At 35.5% G+C, this 18,215-nt stretch overlaps 1 protein-coding gene across 1 annotated transcript in view; it reads right to left on the bottom strand.

Annotated features, from left to right (window-relative positions):
• cacna1c (calcium channel, voltage-dependent, L type, alpha 1C subunit) overlaps nucleotides 1-18,215 on the bottom strand; it is a 140,453-nt gene that overhangs the window by 52,664 nt on the left and 69,574 nt on the right. The window contains exons 9-10 of the mRNA XM_073837781.1: nucleotides 17,786-17,961; nucleotides 3,254-3,427 (exon numbers count right to left, since the gene is read on the bottom strand). Of these exons, the coding sequence (XP_073693882.1) occupies nucleotides 3,254-3,427; nucleotides 17,786-17,961 (350 nt within the window). The remainder of the gene's footprint in view (nucleotides 1-3,253; nucleotides 3,428-17,785; nucleotides 17,962-18,215) is intronic.

The following is an 18,215-nucleotide window of genomic DNA, read 5'->3' as shown; positions in this document are numbered from 1 at the left end:
GCTTATGAATTCCATATTGTGAGTTATCGCTATATCGACAGTAAATCTGAGTCTGTTCAAGATATACGCTCACATAAAGTAATAAAAACGCATCTTTATGGTGTATATACTTCAACCAGAAGGCACTAGTGACAGAGGCTACAGTATGTTTACATGCACGCTTATAATGCGATTAAAAGGTAGCACAGCAGTTAAGTTGGAGCTCACATAAACAGAATACTGTGATTATGCTAATAATTACAGTAACAAAAACAATAATCACAGTAAAATGTGCAGAGTACTGCCGTTTTAAATCGTATTATACAGGCATATATATGCTTTATGCTTTAATTGTGCATATGTTAGTCCTGCAATGTATTAATGGTCAAAAACTGTATAATGGAGACATTTTACCAAGTACACTACAACTGACAAACTGTTTGCAGTTGCAGCAGGCAAATAAGGATAACAATAAACATCAAAAAAAGGTATCTTAAACAACTTAAACCCAGGTATGTAGGAATGTAAACAAAACCAAACTCTTTTTTTGTCTGAAGTTAATAACAACACATTAGTATGCAATTCATCCAAAAATGACTTGAATACACCTGATCTAAGACCAGTGTTGCCAAGTCCGCGGTTTTCCCATGGAACTGGGCTACTTTAAAGGCCCGTTTACACCAATAACTATAACTATAAAGATAACATTCTAAAAATCGTTTCAAATTTAAGAGAATAGCAGTGTTCACACAACGACTATAACGATAACGATACAGGGCAACGATATCGTTGGGATCACGTTCAGAACTATTTTTTTTTTTACAGCAGATAAACAATAAAACACTGACAGCTTATCAAACTTCTTTCAAATTTAAAGGAAAATAGCAGGCAACATTGTAGAGAAGCAAACAGACATTGCACAGCAAACAGAATAAGATAAAACATAAAATTACCTCAGGAATTCAGGGCTAGTTTGGACACCATTGTCTTGCCTCCTTTGAAGTTGCAGTAGAAAAGAGTACATATTGTTTTTATTCCACTATATTGACTACGTTAGAGATCAGATAGTTTACACTAGATTCACTGTTTAGATGCGCTCGAAACGTGCATGCTGAGGACATCTACTGGTTGAAATTGTGTAAATGCAACAAAAACAGACAGTTACCGTTCACTGGTGTGGACGCAAATATAGTTATCGTTGTATTTATAGTTATCGTTATCGTTCTTGGTGTGAACAGGCCTTAACACTGTTGCCGTGGGTCGTTTTTCATGTCCGTGGGTTGAAGTGATGCCAATAATGAAATATTTATCCGCTGGAATGCTAATTTTCCCAGGGCACCCCGCCAAAAAGCGTGACCCCCCTCGATTGGGCTACTTTTAAATAGAAATTGGGCGGGTCTTTTTTGTGAAAACCTGGCAACGCTGTCTAAGACGAACAGGCTTTTCTAAATCAAATGAATTACAATTAACTACTCGTAACACAACCAAACAGAAATGCGCTGCAAGTACTCATAACTCAACCAAACACAGAAACATGCTGCAAATACTCACAAAACAACCAAACTGAAATGTGCTGCAAATACTTGCAACACAACCAAAACAGAAATGTGTTGCAAGTACTCGCAACACAACCAAACAGAAATGCGCTACAAGTACTTGCAACACAACCAAACAGAAACATATTGCAAGTACTCACAACACAACCAAACACAGAAACGCACTGCAAATACTCGCAACACAACCAAACAGAAATGCGCTACAAGTACTTGCAACACAACCAAACAGAAACATATTGCAAGTACTCACAACACAACCAAACACAGAAACGCACTGCAAATACTCGCAACACAACCAAACAGAAATGCGCTACCAGTACTCATAACACAACCAAACAGAAACATGCTGCAAACACTCACAAAACAGAAATGTGCTGCAAATACTTCCAACAAATCTAAACAGAAACATGCTGTAAGTACTTGCAACAAAACCAAACAGAAATGCGCTACGATAAATCTAATCACGGATCGATTCTGAGATCGATTCTGAGATTCTCTTTGGAATCTATTCTGAGTTTAGATTTTAACAGCAGATGACACTCTAATCTAGTTTTTATCGCACACTCAAATGCTCACGAAGAAGAGTCGTGTAATTTCACCCCAGCTCAGAATGTGAGATTAATGTAAACACAGCCCACTGTAAACACCATTGTAATTCGCTTCAACTTTTTCAAATTGTATGAATGGTTATTTTAGGTTCAAGTGCGTGTCAATATTTAAAAACAAGCAGAGCATAGCTGTTTCTAAAGCAAGCCGTGCCATCTGCTGTTCAAAACTAAGCTCAGAATCGATTTAAGAAAGAATCGGAAATCTCAGAATCGATGCTGAATCATTTCCCGATTCGCGCTGCAACGATTTGTCGTTCCATCCCTTAAGTACTCACAACACAACCAAACAGAAACATGCTTGCAAGTATTTGCAACACAAACAAATACAGAAATGCGCTGCAAGTACTCATAACACAACCAAACACAAATGCACTAAAATACTGGCAACACAACCAACAGAAACGCACTGCAAGTACTCGAAACACATCAAAATACTGAAACTGCAAATACTCGCAACAAAACCAAATACAGAAATGCGGTACACATACTCACAACACAACCAAACACAGAAATGTGCTGCAAGTACTCACAAAACAACCAAACACAGAAACACTCACAACCCAACCAAACAGATATACTGCATTTTTTAAAAGCAACATTATGTTGAAAATGTTGAAATGATCTTTTCAATAACAGATTTCTTTTTTTTTATTGTGTACTACGCAAGATGCTACAACCTTCTGGAAATCACAAAAGAGCTGTTAATTGAGACGAGCTGTTGGTAGAAACATCACTGGAATGGACAGCAGAGAGGATGGTGTGATGAGGAGAACCACACACACACACACACACACACACACACACACACACACACACACACCAGCCACTAGATTCATCTTACTCAACCACATCACCTACTGATAACACCTTGGAGAGTGACAGAGAGAGAGAGGGTAAGAGAGAGAGAGAGAAGAGTAGGAGGAGAGAGAGCTGATATCTCATTAGTAAAGCGTAAGGAGACATTTCCATATGAATACAATCTCATCTTGTCATGCTTCAGGGATGCCACAAACCTATATGGACGAGATGAAAGTGTGTGTGTGTGTGTGTGTGTGTGTGTGTGTGTGTGTGTGTGTGTGTGTGCATGATATATCATGCGCTAAAGCATACAGGTAACATCTTAGCTGTGTCATAGCTGTCAAACCCTTTTGAGGTTATGGCCCAAATCAGCTCTGAGTACAGCGGTGACGCCACAGACCTTAAGTCGTGATAGCCAATCAGATCACAGCGCAACTTCACTCCAGTCACTCCTGCAGTATAATCCACATACTCGCACAGAGAAAGCTACAATGACACAGAAAGAAGGACGGAGATAGAACAAGGGACGTGCTGAACCTCCATCAATTCTGCTTTGGATGTGGTTGCTAGGCAGCGCACAGACAGCTAACTATAGTTCGGGCCGTGGGGCAAAGGTGGTGTGTGTGTGTGTGTCTGTTGGGGGGCGGCCCCCCTGGCAGGCTAAGAGGATGCAGCTGTTCCACATCCCCAAATACCCCCCACCCACCCACCTCCCCATCTCTCTCCTGCCTTGCTACTATTTACACCCTCCCTTCTGTCTCTACTATTAAAAGCTCATTTTTTTCTTAAGATCCTCAAAAACAGACACTAAGTGTTGATCATGTTGCCTAGCAACTTGTGAAGTTTTTCACAGAGCTAAACACGCCCACTGATGATCTGTGTTTTAACTGGAGTCACATGAAGAACTGATCCAGAACATTCTACAGGTGCGGTTGATCACGTAGAAAGCATAATGCGCAGTGCATACTGTATGCAGTTGTTTGCATGAGAAGCTGCAGAGTATGTACTACAATTGATTGTCGAGCGTTAATAAAGTATCATTTATTTGTATGTGTGTAGTATGAATACAGTATGTTAGCATGGTCATGTGGCTTCTAACATTTTCTCCGCCAATATGACAGACCCTCTCCTGTGGCCGTGTCACGTTTTTTTTTTTCTGTTTTATGAATATTTGATGTACTGCTTTTTGGAAAGTTGGCATACTTCTCCCATACTTATTCATCTAAAAAAGATAGTTATTTTGAATTTTGATACAGTTTTGTGAGAAAAAAAGTCTTAAGTTTTATTAATTCTTAAAGGGATAGTTCAACCAAAAAAGAAAATTCTGTCATCATATGCTCGCTGTCATGTGGTTCCTTTTTTCTCAGAATTGTGAGATATAAACTTGCAATTGTGAGCTATAAAGTCAGAGTTGCGTGATATAAACTTTTGCAGTTGCAAGAAATTAAGTCAGAATTGTGAGATATAAACTTGCAAATTTGAGTTTACATCTCACAATTCTGAGAAAAAAGGTCCAAATTTCAAGATATAAACTCGGAATTGCAAGAAAAAAGTCACAACTGTGAGATACAAACTTGCATTTGTAAGAAAGCAATTCTGACTTTTTATTTTGCAATTGCGAGTTCATCTCTCACAATTCTACTTTTATAACTCACAATTGCAAGTTTATATCTCACAATTCTGAGAAAAAAGTTAAAGTGGCGAGATGTAAACTCATAATTGCAAGATAAAAAGTCAGAATTGCAAGAAAAAAGGCAAAATTGTAAGATATAAACTAGGGATTATGAGAAAAAAGTCAGAATTGCGAGATACAAACTCACATTTGTGAAAAAGCAATTCTGACTTTATAATTTGCAATTGCGAGTTTATCTCTCACAATTCTGAAAAAAAAGTCAAAATTGTGAGATCTATACTCACAATTGCAAGAAAAAAAGTCAGAATTGCAAGATACAAAGTTGCATTTGTGAGAAAACAATTCTGACTATATTTTTTGAAAATACAAGTTTATATCTCGCAATGTTGACTTTATAACTCGCAATTGAGAGCTTATTTCTCACAATTCTGTGTAAAAATGTCTAAATTGCGAGATGTAAAACTCTTGAAACTTGAAATTGTGAGAAAAAAGTTGAGATACAAATTTTAACTTGACTATAATTTGCAATTATGAGTTCATCTTTAACAATTCTGACTTTATAACTTGCATTTGTGAGCTTATCTCTCACAATTCTAACTTTACAACTCACAATTGCCAGTTTATATCTTACAATTGCAAGAAAAAAGTCAGAATTGTGAGATACATACTCGCATTTGCGAGAAAGCAATTCTGACTTTATAATTTGTAATTATGAGTTTATCTCACAATTTTGACTTTATTTCTCACAATTGCAAGTTTATATCTCACAACTCTGATGTCAACTCGCAATTATGAGAAAAAAGTCAGAATTGAGATAAAAATTGAGATATAATCTTGTAAGAGATACAAACTCGCATTTGCTAGGAAGCAATTCTGACTATATTTTTGCAATTGTGAGTTCATATCTTGCAATTGCTAGATTATATCTCACAATTCTGAGAAAAAAATGTTAAAATTGTGAGATGAAAATATGCAATGCAGAAAAAAAAGTCTAAACTGCGAGAAAAACGTCTGAATTGCAAGATGCTAACTTTAACTTGACTTTATAAATTGTGAGTTCATATCTCGCAATTCTGACTTTATAACTCGCATTTGTGAGTTTATCTCTTACAATTTTAACTTTATAACTCACAATTGTCCGTTTATATCTCACAGTTCTGACTTTTTTTCCTCAGAATTGTGAGATATAAACCAGCAATTGTGAGTGAATTATGAAAAAAGTCAGTATTGCAAGATGTAAACTTACAATTGCGAGAAAGCAATTCTGACTTTATAAATTGTGATTTTATATCTCACAATTCTGACTTTATTTCATAATTGTGAGATATAAATTGGCAATTGTGAGTTAATTATGAAAAAAGTCAGAATTGCAAAATGTAAACTTGCAATTGCGCGAAAAAGTCAGAATTGAGATAAAAACTTGCAATTACCTTTTTTTAAAAAAAAAAAAATAAAATAAATAAATAAATATATATATATATTCAGTAGGTTCCACACCTGTATGGCAGAATTTTCATTTTTTGATGAACTAAAAATAAAATAAAATAAAATAAAAGAAGAAGAAGAAGAAGAAGAAGAAGAAGTAGCAGCTAAATTGATAAAGAGATACTCCACTTAATATAAAATGAAAATTCAGGAAACTAATGGTGGAATATCCATTTAAATAATGAGTTGTTCAAATAACGAGCCAAGGGAGCGATTAAACCTTGTGGTCAATGTTACTTATTCATCACGCTGGATAGTGATAGTGTTGCATTTCAGTAATCAATATTCCACAAACTGTGCTCTGCAAATGAAGTATGTACAGTATTCCATGCACACTAAAACAGTCATGGATATTTCCCTGTGGGAATCATTCACCAGCCTTTTGGTTAGAAGCCTTTAACCACTTGACCACACAGCCCCATGTCACATCTCAGATCAACTCCGCATTCATCTTGCCCTACAGCTTTTTTTTGGGCCACAGTGAGCTTTCCAATAAACTTGTACCTGCAACACACTGGACAGCAAATACAGATGTCATGAGATCAAGACAAGTGTACTTACTGTTGTATCTTAGTGGATAGACCTGGGATGGAAACCAAAGTTGTAACCTTGAGCACTTAACCTCAATTTGCTCCAGGGGACTGTCCTTGTGCTTTGTGTACTTGAAGTCGCTTTGAAAAAGGTGTCAGCTAAATGACTAATTTGTAAAATTAATTAGTAATTAGGCAATACAACACAAGTTCACATCAGTAAGTGCCTCAAAAATGTAAAAAGAAAAAGCTAGATTAACAATTACATGCAAAACCATAAAGAGCTCTTCTCTGTATTTTGCAAGGCCATCACTTCGATTTACATGGCTCAGGAAATTTCTGGCAAGGAGTAGGGCACATAATGACCACCGCAGGACTTCTTTCAACTAAAACTCATTAAATCTCATAGAAAAGGTGTGATAAAAAGATGCATTTAGCCATATTTCTCAATTCAGTACAGAAGCAGCATTGATGTATTTACACAGCGATCACAATAGTTGTTAACAATGTATAATGCCCAACAAAGCTAAATGGTAATTCTCATTCACAGCAACAGAAAACAAGACACAGTGACTGAAAATGGCTAAATGTATAGTGCCCCATCAAATATGAGACCTTGGACCACAAAACCAGTCTTAAGTAGCACGGGTATATTTATATCAATAGCCAAAAATACATTGTATGGGTCAAAATTATCGATCCTTAATGCCCAAAATCATTAGGATATTAAAGATAATGTTCCATGAAGATATTTTGTAAATTTCCTACTGTAAATATATTAAAACTTAATTTTTGATTAGTAATATGCACTGCTAAGAACTTCATTTGGACAACTTCAAAGGCGATTTTCTCAGTATTTAGATTTTTTGCACCCTCAGATTCCAGTTTTTCAAATAGTTGTTTCTCGGCCAAACATTGTCCTATCCTAACAAATCATACATCAGCTTATTTATTCATATTTCAGATGATGTATAAATCTGAATTTAAAAAAAAATTGACCCTGATGACTGGTTTTGTGTTCCTGGGTCACATATGTTTAACTTTTTCACTCACCAGCCACATCTGACTACATTAAAGTTACCAGCCATTCGAACCTCTGCTAAAATAATAAAATAAAATAAAATAAATAAATGTTTAATAATACAGTCAGTCATTGTTTGGGGATAAAATAAAATAAAATACATTTTTAATAATACAGTCAGTCAATGTTTAGGGATAAAATAAAATAAAACTTTGTAGTAATTTCAAAATAATATAAAAATGAATGTATTTGGGCTTTCATTTCAAAGGGATCAGTTGTTTACTCACAAAAGTCAGTTCACTGAGTTCAGCATATTGAAGCCTTTCCTCCTCCATGATATTTATTTAAAAAATGGCTTCGTCTCTGAGGGCTCCAGTCGCATACTGAATGAGAAGTGAAGTGCTTAGGACATTTCTTTGGTATCACGCTTTGGAAGCATCCATCTGTACTAACTTTCTCAAGTTCAAGGCAACAGTCCAAAACAGTGCATCTAGTCTGGCAAAACTTCACTTCAAGAATGTAAAAGTGACTTTAACAAGTGTAAATATAGGTGTTTGCCACAAAAAAAGCAGCACATTACTAAAAATTGCCTTATACTCAATCTAATGTGTTCACACTTGAAGAAAAGAACGTGTTTTGAGTTTAAAGACATCGCACTTTATCTTCATCCAGTGTGCAACCCTCTTTACAGTTAGTTGTGCTCATATGGGACTTCAAAATGATAAGGGTCAGCTGAATAAATAAGCTTTCCATTGATGTATGGTTTGTTAGGATAGGACAATATTTGGCGAAGATACAACTATTTGAAAATCTGGAACTGAGGGTGCAAAAAAAAAATAAATATTGAGAAAATCGCCTTTAAAGTTGTCTAAATGAAGTTCTTAGCAATGCATATTACTAATCAAAAAGTAAGTTTTGATAAATTTAGGGTAGGAAATGTACAACATATCTTCATGGAACATGATCTTTACTTAATATCCTAATGATTTTTGGCATAAAAGAAAAATCGATAATTTATCCACACAATGTATTGATGCTCTACTTATGACTTACGGTCATTACTTATGGTTTTGTGGTCCAGGGTCATATTAGAATTTTGGACCAATAAGATTCGACTGTGGCCGGGGCTACCCAGCATGATGTCACAGAAATAGAAACCAATGAGCAACAAAAACTCTACTACCAAACTTCAGGATGTATTTAAACCTCACAATCTCCCTCAGCGAGATGACCTACGTTTCCAAACACTTGCTGAGAAGTGCAGGCCGCAGGTTCGTAAGGGCCTTTGCCGCTATGCATTGATTCAAGTCCAAACGTCAAGTCGCGAGATTAAAATCCAACAGTCCTGTCAGAATGAGGGACATTTCGTCCTTCCCTTGAGGCCACCACTGGAGGAGGACAAGGAAGATGACGCAAGGTCATTCTGAGCTCATTCTGATTAGTGTGTGAGGAGCGAGCGAGCGACGGAGCTCTTAAGAGTGGGGGCTGATTCATTATTCATAGTTCAGCCATCGTTTGTATTAGAACATCAGCTTGCAGCCACCGGCCACAAAAACTGGGTTACCTCCCCTGAGTCCTGACAACAGGAGAAAGAGGAGGTGGAGGAGAGGAGGAGGAGAAAGAGGGATGGAGAGGTGTAAGACAAGTCCAGAGGAGGTGAGGAGCAATGTGTCACTAACCTGCTTGAATTACAACCTTACACCTACCCAAGTGTCCTTCACAAACTGTGGTCAAGGTAAGGAGAGCGAGAGAGAGGGAGCAGAAGCGGCGTGAGAGAAACAGAGCGATTTTTCTCGCTCGTCCTCAATCTGAAATCCCAGAGCTGTGAGAGTGAGTGAGTGAGTGTAGGACACGCTCGTGTTCGTGGTGCCGTTCACTTCCCTTCCTTGTTTCTTTAGGACACACTGTACCAGGTTGCGTGCCGACGGATTTCGGGCACGCTGCTGATGATGTAGCTGTTCTGCTGGCCACAGGACAAGCCGATCAATGCAGTCAATATGATTTCATATGATCTGAATGTTTAATAAACAGCAGTCTGACGCAGGTGGGCGTTTAGTCACATGCTGTTACGGTACTGTGTTCAGGCTGATAAAATGCCTCCCACTGCCCCCATAATGCTTCGGTGTCTTTGTGTTTGGCATTAAATATGCATCTTTAGAGGAAACTCACATAACACAAAGCGCATTTATGATTTACTATTCATTTATTCCCATTTAAGGGTCATAACTGTGAGGAGGTAAATGAGGGCGAGGGAGGTAGGGGTTAGCTGAGGGGGTTTTCAGATTAAAGATTGTTTAGCATTTGTGGCTTAATGTTGGCTGCAATTTTATTTTGAGAATTGTGACCCTGGACCACAAAGCCAGTCATAAGGGTCAGTCTTTTGAAACTGAGTTTTATACATCATCTGATGTATGGTATTGTTAGGATAGGACAATATTTGGCAGAGATACAACTATTTGAAAATCTGGAAACTGAGGGTGCAAAAAACTCGAAATATTGAGAAAATTGCATATTGATATAGTTATGGTAGGAAATGTACAAAATATCTTCATGGAACATGATCGTTACTTAATATCTTCTTGAAATTTGTTTTGTTGAAAAAACAATAATTTTGACCAAAACAATGTATTTTTGGCTATTGCTAAAAATATCCCTGTGGAACTTAAGACTGATTTTGTGGTCCAGGGTCACAATTTTCCACTGTATAAAAAAATAATAAAAATCACAGTTGCAGTGAAGCACTTACAACGTAAGTAAATGGAAGTTTATTAATTTTTTAATCCTTTGCATTCATTGTTCTGATAAACCCGTGAATTATTCGAGCTGTAAAGTTGTTTAAATCATAATTTGTACAGATGTTTTAAGGCTTATGGTGTTACCATGATGAAAAATGTATAGAATTGCATATAACTTCACACACTAAAATCATTATTAAAATCATAACCCCATAGGATTTGCCCCATTAACACGAGGAAATCATTTTTTGAGTTATTCAATCACAAATAGACATTGTTGAATATAGGTGTAAACGGGGTCCAGCACATTTTGTGACCTCACCATTGATATCTGTGATCAGAAAAACATGTAACCACCTTGCATATGTAGCATAAACACTTCCTGGGCCACAAAGAACAACCCAATATTCCACTAACTTGTAATCGTTCATGGTTTTAAACTTAGCCTTACCTAAAAAACTGCTAAAAGTCTGTATATGCGACCCTGGACCACAAAACCAGTCATAAGGGTCATTTTTTTAAATTGAGATTTATACATCATTTGAATAAATACGCTTTACATTGATGTACGGTTTATTAGGATAGGACAATATTTGGCTGAGCTACAACTATTTGAAATCTGGAATCTAAGGGTGCAAAAAAATCTAATTATTGAGAAAATTACTTAGTACATATTACTAATCAAAAATTAAGTTGTAATGCAATTACGGTAGCAAATTTACAAAATATGTTAATGAAGCATTATCTTTGCTTAATATCCTAATGATTTTTGGCATAAAAGAAAAATCAATCATTTTGACCCATACAATGTATTGTTGGCTATTGCTACAAATATACCCGTTTCACTTACTGTACGACTGGCTTTGTGGTCCCGGGTCACATATTTGTAATCAGAAAAACATGTAACAACCTTGCATGTGTAGCATAAATACTTCCTGGGCCTCAGAGAATGACCCTATATTCCAGTAACATGTAATCACCCATGGTTTCAAATTTAGCCACTGTACGCTATATCTGATCTAAAAATACTGCCAAAAGTCCATATATATACAAATGCACAAAACTTCACAGAACATCTTCAGTAAGGCTAACATCAGCATGTAGCGACAGATCATATAAAGCAGGAACATATGAAGTTGAGTTAATACAGCTGCTTGACATTTTTTGTCACATTTGTGGTGAGATGAAAATTCAAGGATATGTCTTTTTGCGCTTGTCTTTGTGAAATCAGCACCACCCTACATTTTTCAAATCCAAAATTGACCATAAATGCACACCCCGACTTAACTTGAGGCTTTGCTAGACACACAGGAACCCAGTAATATATACAACAACCATAGAAGCAAAAGATCAAATGCTTATTACTGAAGTAATACAGCCCACACACATACACAGGCATGAATCAAGTTTCCTCTCACACATGCACACAATCTGTGCAACATGCAATAAACATCTGTTGCATTTGCTATGCGTGTCCCCATGCAACAATGCAACTGTCCCTCTCCACTGAAGATTTAATATTTTTCGTTATCCGAATGTGGGATGTACTAAAACACATCTTTTCGAAATCGACTAGTCGTGGGTTATCTGATGGGAACGCTCTGTGCCTCGGCATACATTGAACAAATAAACATGTCACACCACAGGGATGTGTCAAATAAAACAGCTTTTAAAGCACTACTGCTATATATAATAAAACCTCACTAATTGTTTGGACGGTAGTTGGACAACTTGTCCACCATCAAACCTAATATCCAAATATTTTCCATGTTTGAAAGCGTTGCAGAGTTGACAAAGCTTTGTCGTAATCATTTTAAAATGAATCGAACTGAGTCAGACAGAGAGATTTTGTTTGCTCAATATCACAGAATTATACAACAAAATGAACAAAAAAAGGATTATGCTGTACTTCACCACCTTCACAGAGAAAACTGACTCAGAGAGATTTTGGAAAGGCAGAAAGCAATTTACACGGTGCTGCATTTGACCAAACGTTTATTTTCTTGTTAAAATGCAATGCGTATAGACTACATATATGGAAAAAAAAAAAATCAGTTAAACTGAAACACCTCTGATTTGTTTAGTAGAATGCTACCTTAACCCCACCTCCCTAAACAAACGCACACAGGGGACAGAGTTGTGCACAGCTTTAAATGTCAGCAAAGATCTATGAAAGGATGAGAATGTAAAAACAGAAACAAGAGAAACAGAGACGGATACTGAGGATGTGCATGGATTTAATCTTGGCAACCAAGTGACCTTGCCACGGATCACCAAACAATAAAGGTACAACAGGTGCTAAAGATGAACAAATAGATGGGATACTGCTCAAATATTTACACGCACAGAGCCTAGACACCTCGCTAGATGTCACAATCTTTGATTACCACAGTACCCAAGTGCCATGCGATTACATAACATGATATAATGATTGATATAATGAAAGATAGAATGAGTGAACCACAGATACACTACCAGTCAAAAGTTTTTGAACAGTAAGATTTGTAATGTTTTTTAAAAAGTCTCTTCTGCTCACCTAGCTTGAGTTTATTTGATACAAAGTACAGTACAATTTTGAAATATTTTTACTATTTAAATAATTGCTTTCTATTTGAATGTATTTTAAAATCTGATTTATTGCTGTGATTTTAAAGCTGATTTTTTTTAGCATCATTACTCCAGTCACATGATCCTTCAGAAATCATTCTAATATTCTGATTTGCTGCTCAAAAAACATTTGTTATTATTACGTTGAGCTGCGTAGATTTTTTTTTAAGTTTTCTTTGATTAATAGAAAATTCAGAACAACAGCATTCATCTGAAATAGAAATCTTCTGTAACATTATAAATGTCTTTATCTTCATTTTAATCAATTCAAAGCATCCTTGCTAAATAAAAGTAATACTTATATAATATAATTTCTTTCCCCCAAAAAATTACATAAATTAAACTGACTCCAAGCTTTTGAATGGTATAGTGTATAATGTTACAGAAGTTTTTAATTTTAGATAAATGCTGATCTTTGGTTCTTTCTATTCATCAAAGAATCCTGAAAAAATGTACTTAACCATTTAAAATATTGATATTAATAATAAAAAATGTTTCTTGAGCAGCAAATCAGCATATTAGAATGATTTCTGAACGATCATGTGACACTGAAGACTGGAGTAATGATGCTAAAAACTCAGCTTTGAAATCACAGGAATAAATTACATTTTAAAATATATTCAAATAGAAAACCCTTATTTTAAATAGTAAAAAATATTTCAAAATTTTACTGTTTTTGCTGTACTTTTGATCAAATAAGTGCAGGCTTGGTGAGCAGAAGAGATTTCTTTAAAAAAACATTACAAATCTTACTGTTCAAAAACTTTTGACTGGTAGTGTGTAAATATAAAGATGAACGACAGAATGATAGATAGATAGATTTCCACCTTTCATTCTAGTTTTCTCTCTCAGAGAAGAAAACATGAGGCATGTATGTCAAATTCTTTGATTGACACACTACCAAACTGCCATGTGATCATATGGAACAACAGAATGGCATAACGATAGATAGTATGATAGAACGATAGATAGATAGAGGATAGACATAAAGGTAGATAGATAGATAGATAGACAGACAGACAGACAGACAGACAGACAGACAGACAGACAGACAGACAGACAGACAGATAGACAGATAGATAGACAGATAGATAGATAGATAGATAGATAGATAGATAGATAGATAGATAGATAGATAGATAGATAGATAGATAGATAGATAGATAGATAGATAGATAGATAGATAGATAGATAGATAAACTTATTTTCCACCCTTCTCTTTTTCTCTCTCTCAGAAAAAAGAAAAGATGAGGGATAAAAGAAAGAGCGAAATAGTTGTGAGCTCTTTAACAATGACCTCATCTAGTGGAGTGGAAATTTCCTGGTAGGCATGGTGACAGCAGCAGCAGAACTGAGAACATTCAGCAAGATGAGAGAGACCGCGAGAAACGGACCCCAACTCACTGACAAACAGCATCACAGTGAAGATCATTCTCCTTTAACTCCTCTCTCTGTCCCTCTCTCTCACATACACACACATTCACAGCAGATGAAAACACAACTTCATACATCTCCGTGGTGTCACAGGGAGCACATAACGGAGATATACTTGTGTCGTTCCGGCCAGGTTTAAGCTACACTAGGCTGCAGTGTTCACTGGAGCAGGTAGAGGGTGCTGTGGAAAGTGAGCGAAGGAGAGCGAGAGAGAGAAAGAAATGTATGTGGGTCACTCTCTGCACTAGTGATGTTTTTAGCTGCCTTAAAATACTGCACCGTCCCCACAGAGCTCTGACCCTTTCCCACTCACTCCACACACACCTTTACCACACACACACACAGAGACACACGCTACACCTTACACACAGATATCTCTTACACACTAACCATGGCACATCTTTATGGCACAGCCTCACTCTTGCGGGTAAGGGAGGGGTGCACATGTGTTGTGTGGGTTGTGCAGCAAGGAGAGAATGGATCTTGTCTAAATATGATGTTTGTGGAGATGAAATGGGCAGAATGTGAACTGGCCGGTCGCCAGAGTCTCAGCGACAGCCGTTTTCTCACAGCGCTCTAAAAATAAAAACGCCTTTATTTCAGATCGCACCAGTCAGACAATTCCTGCTTGATACAATCACATTTATACACAGAGATACAAATTCAATACTCAATATATGCATGTACCTACTAAACACACATCGTCCCTTTAGTCGCGATGCACTTTGCAGACTTTACAGCAGACTATTGTAATTATTTGTATTTATTTAATACAAATAATAATTTGTTAAAGGTTATATATATATATATATATATATATATATATATATATATATATTTTTTTTTTTTTTTTTTTTTTTTTTTTTTTTTAAATGTGTATATGCTGTCATTTAAATTAAACTAATAAAATACATTTTTAAAAAGCATGTGGAAATTATGCGTACAATATATATATGTGACCCTGGACCACAAAACCAGTCTTAAGTCGCTGGGGTATATTTGTAGCAATAGCCAAAAATACATTGTATGGGTCAAAATTATTGATTTTTCTTTTATGTCAAAAATCATTAGGAAATTAAGTAAAGATCACGTTCCATCAAGATTTTTTGTAAAATTCCTACTGTAAACTTATCAAAATGTAATTTTTGATTAGTAATATGCATTGCTAAGAACTTAATTTGGACAACTTTAAAGGTGATTTTCTCAGTATTTTGATTTTTTGCACCCTTAGATTTCAGATTTTCAAATAGATGTATCTCGGCCAAATATTGTCCTATCCTAACAAACCATACATCAATAGAAAGCTTATTTATTGAGCTTTCATATGATGTATATATCTCAGTTTTGTAAAATTTAACCTTATGACTGGTTTTGTGGTCCAGAGTCACATATAAACTTACTCATATACACTACCAGTCAAAAGTTTTGAACAGTAAGATTTTTTTATGTTTTTTGTGTTTTACGTCTCTTATGCTCCCCAAGCCAGCATATATTTGATCCAAAGTACAGCAAAAACAGTACAATTTTGGAATATTTTTTACTATTTAAAATAACTTTTCTATTTGAATATATTTTAAAATGTAAGCTATTCCTGTGATTTCAAAGCTGACTTTTTAGCATTATTACTCAAGTCACATGATCCTTCAGAAATCATTCTAATATTTTAATTTGCTGCTTAAAAACATGTATTATTATTTTTATGTTGAAAACAGCTGAGTAGAATTTTTTTAGGTTTCTTTAATGAATAGAAAGTTCTTGCTAAATGAACGTATTAATTTCTATAATTTGACTCCAAGCTTTTGATTGGTATAATGCATAATGTTACAAAGTTTTTTTGTTTTTTTCAGATAAATGCTGATCTTTGGATCTTTCTATTCATCAAAGAATCCAAAAAAAAATATTTGTGACCCTGGACCACAAAACCAGTCTTAAGTCGCTGGGGTATATTTGTAGCAATAGCCAAAAATACATTGTATGGGTAAAAATTATTGATTTTTCTTTTATGCCAAAAACATTAGGAAATTAAGTAAAGATCATGTTCCATGAAGATATTTTGTAAAATTCCTACTATAAATATATCAAAATTTAATTTTTGAATAGTTATATGCATGGTTAAGAACTTAATTTGGGGAACTTTAAAGGTGATTTTCTCAGTATTTTGATTTTTTTGTACCCTCAGATTCCAGATTTTCAAATAGATGTATCTCAGCCAAATATTGTCCTATCCTAACAAACCATATATCAATAGAAAGCTTATTTATTGAGTTTTCATATGATGTGTACATCTCAGTTTTGTAAAATTTAACTTTATGACTGGTTTTGTGGTCCAGGGTCACATTTGATTGTTGAAATATAGATAATAATAACAGTAAATCAGTATATTTACTTTATTTTTTAAATAATATACTAGTATTATTCCTTTTTTTATAGAATGATTTCTGAAGGTTCATGTGACACTGAAGACTGGAGTAATGATGCTGAAAATGTATCTTTGATCACAGAAATAAATTACAATTTAAAATATAATTTAAATAGAAAGCAGTTATTTTAAATAGTTAAAATATTTCAAAATTGTACTGTAAAAAATATTTCACAATATTACTACTTTTGCTGTATATCGGATCAAATAAATGCAGGCTTGGTGAGCAGAAGAGACTTCTTTAAAAAACATTGAAAATCTTACTGTTCAAAAACTTTTTTGTATATATTCAATATGAGGTCCAGACGACTGACTAGCATTATTTCTTACATTTTTGAAGCTTTAAAGGAATAGTTCACCCAAAGATGAAAATTTCCTTTTATCATTTACTCACCCTCATGTTGTTTCAAACCTGAGTTTCTTTCTTATGTTGAAAATAAAAGAAGATACTTTGAAGAATGCTGATAATCAAATTATGATTATGTTTTTTTTTTTCTTCATTTTTGGGAGAACTATATCCTTTAACTAGCATGTGCTTGGACAGTTTTGGAAACTCTTTTGGAAACACTGTATTACAGTACACACTAAGATGGATGTCTTGCCGTTGCGCCACATTTCACACTGTTTTAATAGCGTCCCACTATGAGTGTTGAATTTTTAAGATGGCATGTCAAGTTAAAAATAGTCCGTCTTTTACGCGTCTTGAGACTCTTGCATTCTGTTCCAATCTGTTGCGCTCCATCTAGCTGTTTTTGTGAGAGTACTTTTTATATAAACACTCCTTAAGGAACACGCCCAGTCATGGTCAGATAAGCCCAAACCCTGCATAATTAAACAGGTTTTCGATTAGTCGGCTACTAGTTCAAGCAACCCACAGACTAATGATGAGGAAAAAATGCAGATGTGAAAAGATTTCTGGATCGTTATGCCTGATAAATACTGGTGTGAAGTTTCTTCTTAATTAACAATGTTTTTGACACCAGCTTCCTTTCAGATTTGATGTCTGGCTGCTGCTGAGTTTCTGTCAGATGCTGCTCCACAGGTGTCTGCTGACAGAAGTGGTGTGAAAGAGACTCCTCCTTGTCGGACAAAGTCAAACCCCACAAACACAGCTTAACCAGTAAATGTCTGGGATTAGCTGTAGCACTTGTCAAATCTGTGATCGTTATAATGAGGGGAGAGCTTCATATCACTAACCGTGGAAGGGAGCAACAGATAAGTGGATAGTTAACAAAGAGTTCTTTGTCTCCGAGTGAATGCACCTTCTGCTCTGCAGGTTGGCTGCATAGTTACTGTGTTACCACGGTAGCTGTGCATTTTACCATCACCAAGGATACCATATCCATGACAACCTCTACCCATCAAAAGATTCCGTTCATAGCCCATAAGCAGAAGGGTGTATGTATCAAA

The sequence above is a fragment of the Garra rufa genome, chromosome 4 (genome assembly GCF_049309525.1).
Source record: "Garra rufa chromosome 4, GarRuf1.0, whole genome shotgun sequence".
Classification (NCBI taxonomy): Eukaryota; Metazoa; Chordata; class Actinopteri; order Cypriniformes; family Cyprinidae; genus Garra; species Garra rufa.
The sequence above is the reverse complement of the archived record's forward strand: the minus strand, read 5'-3'. Positions and strand labels throughout refer to the sequence as shown.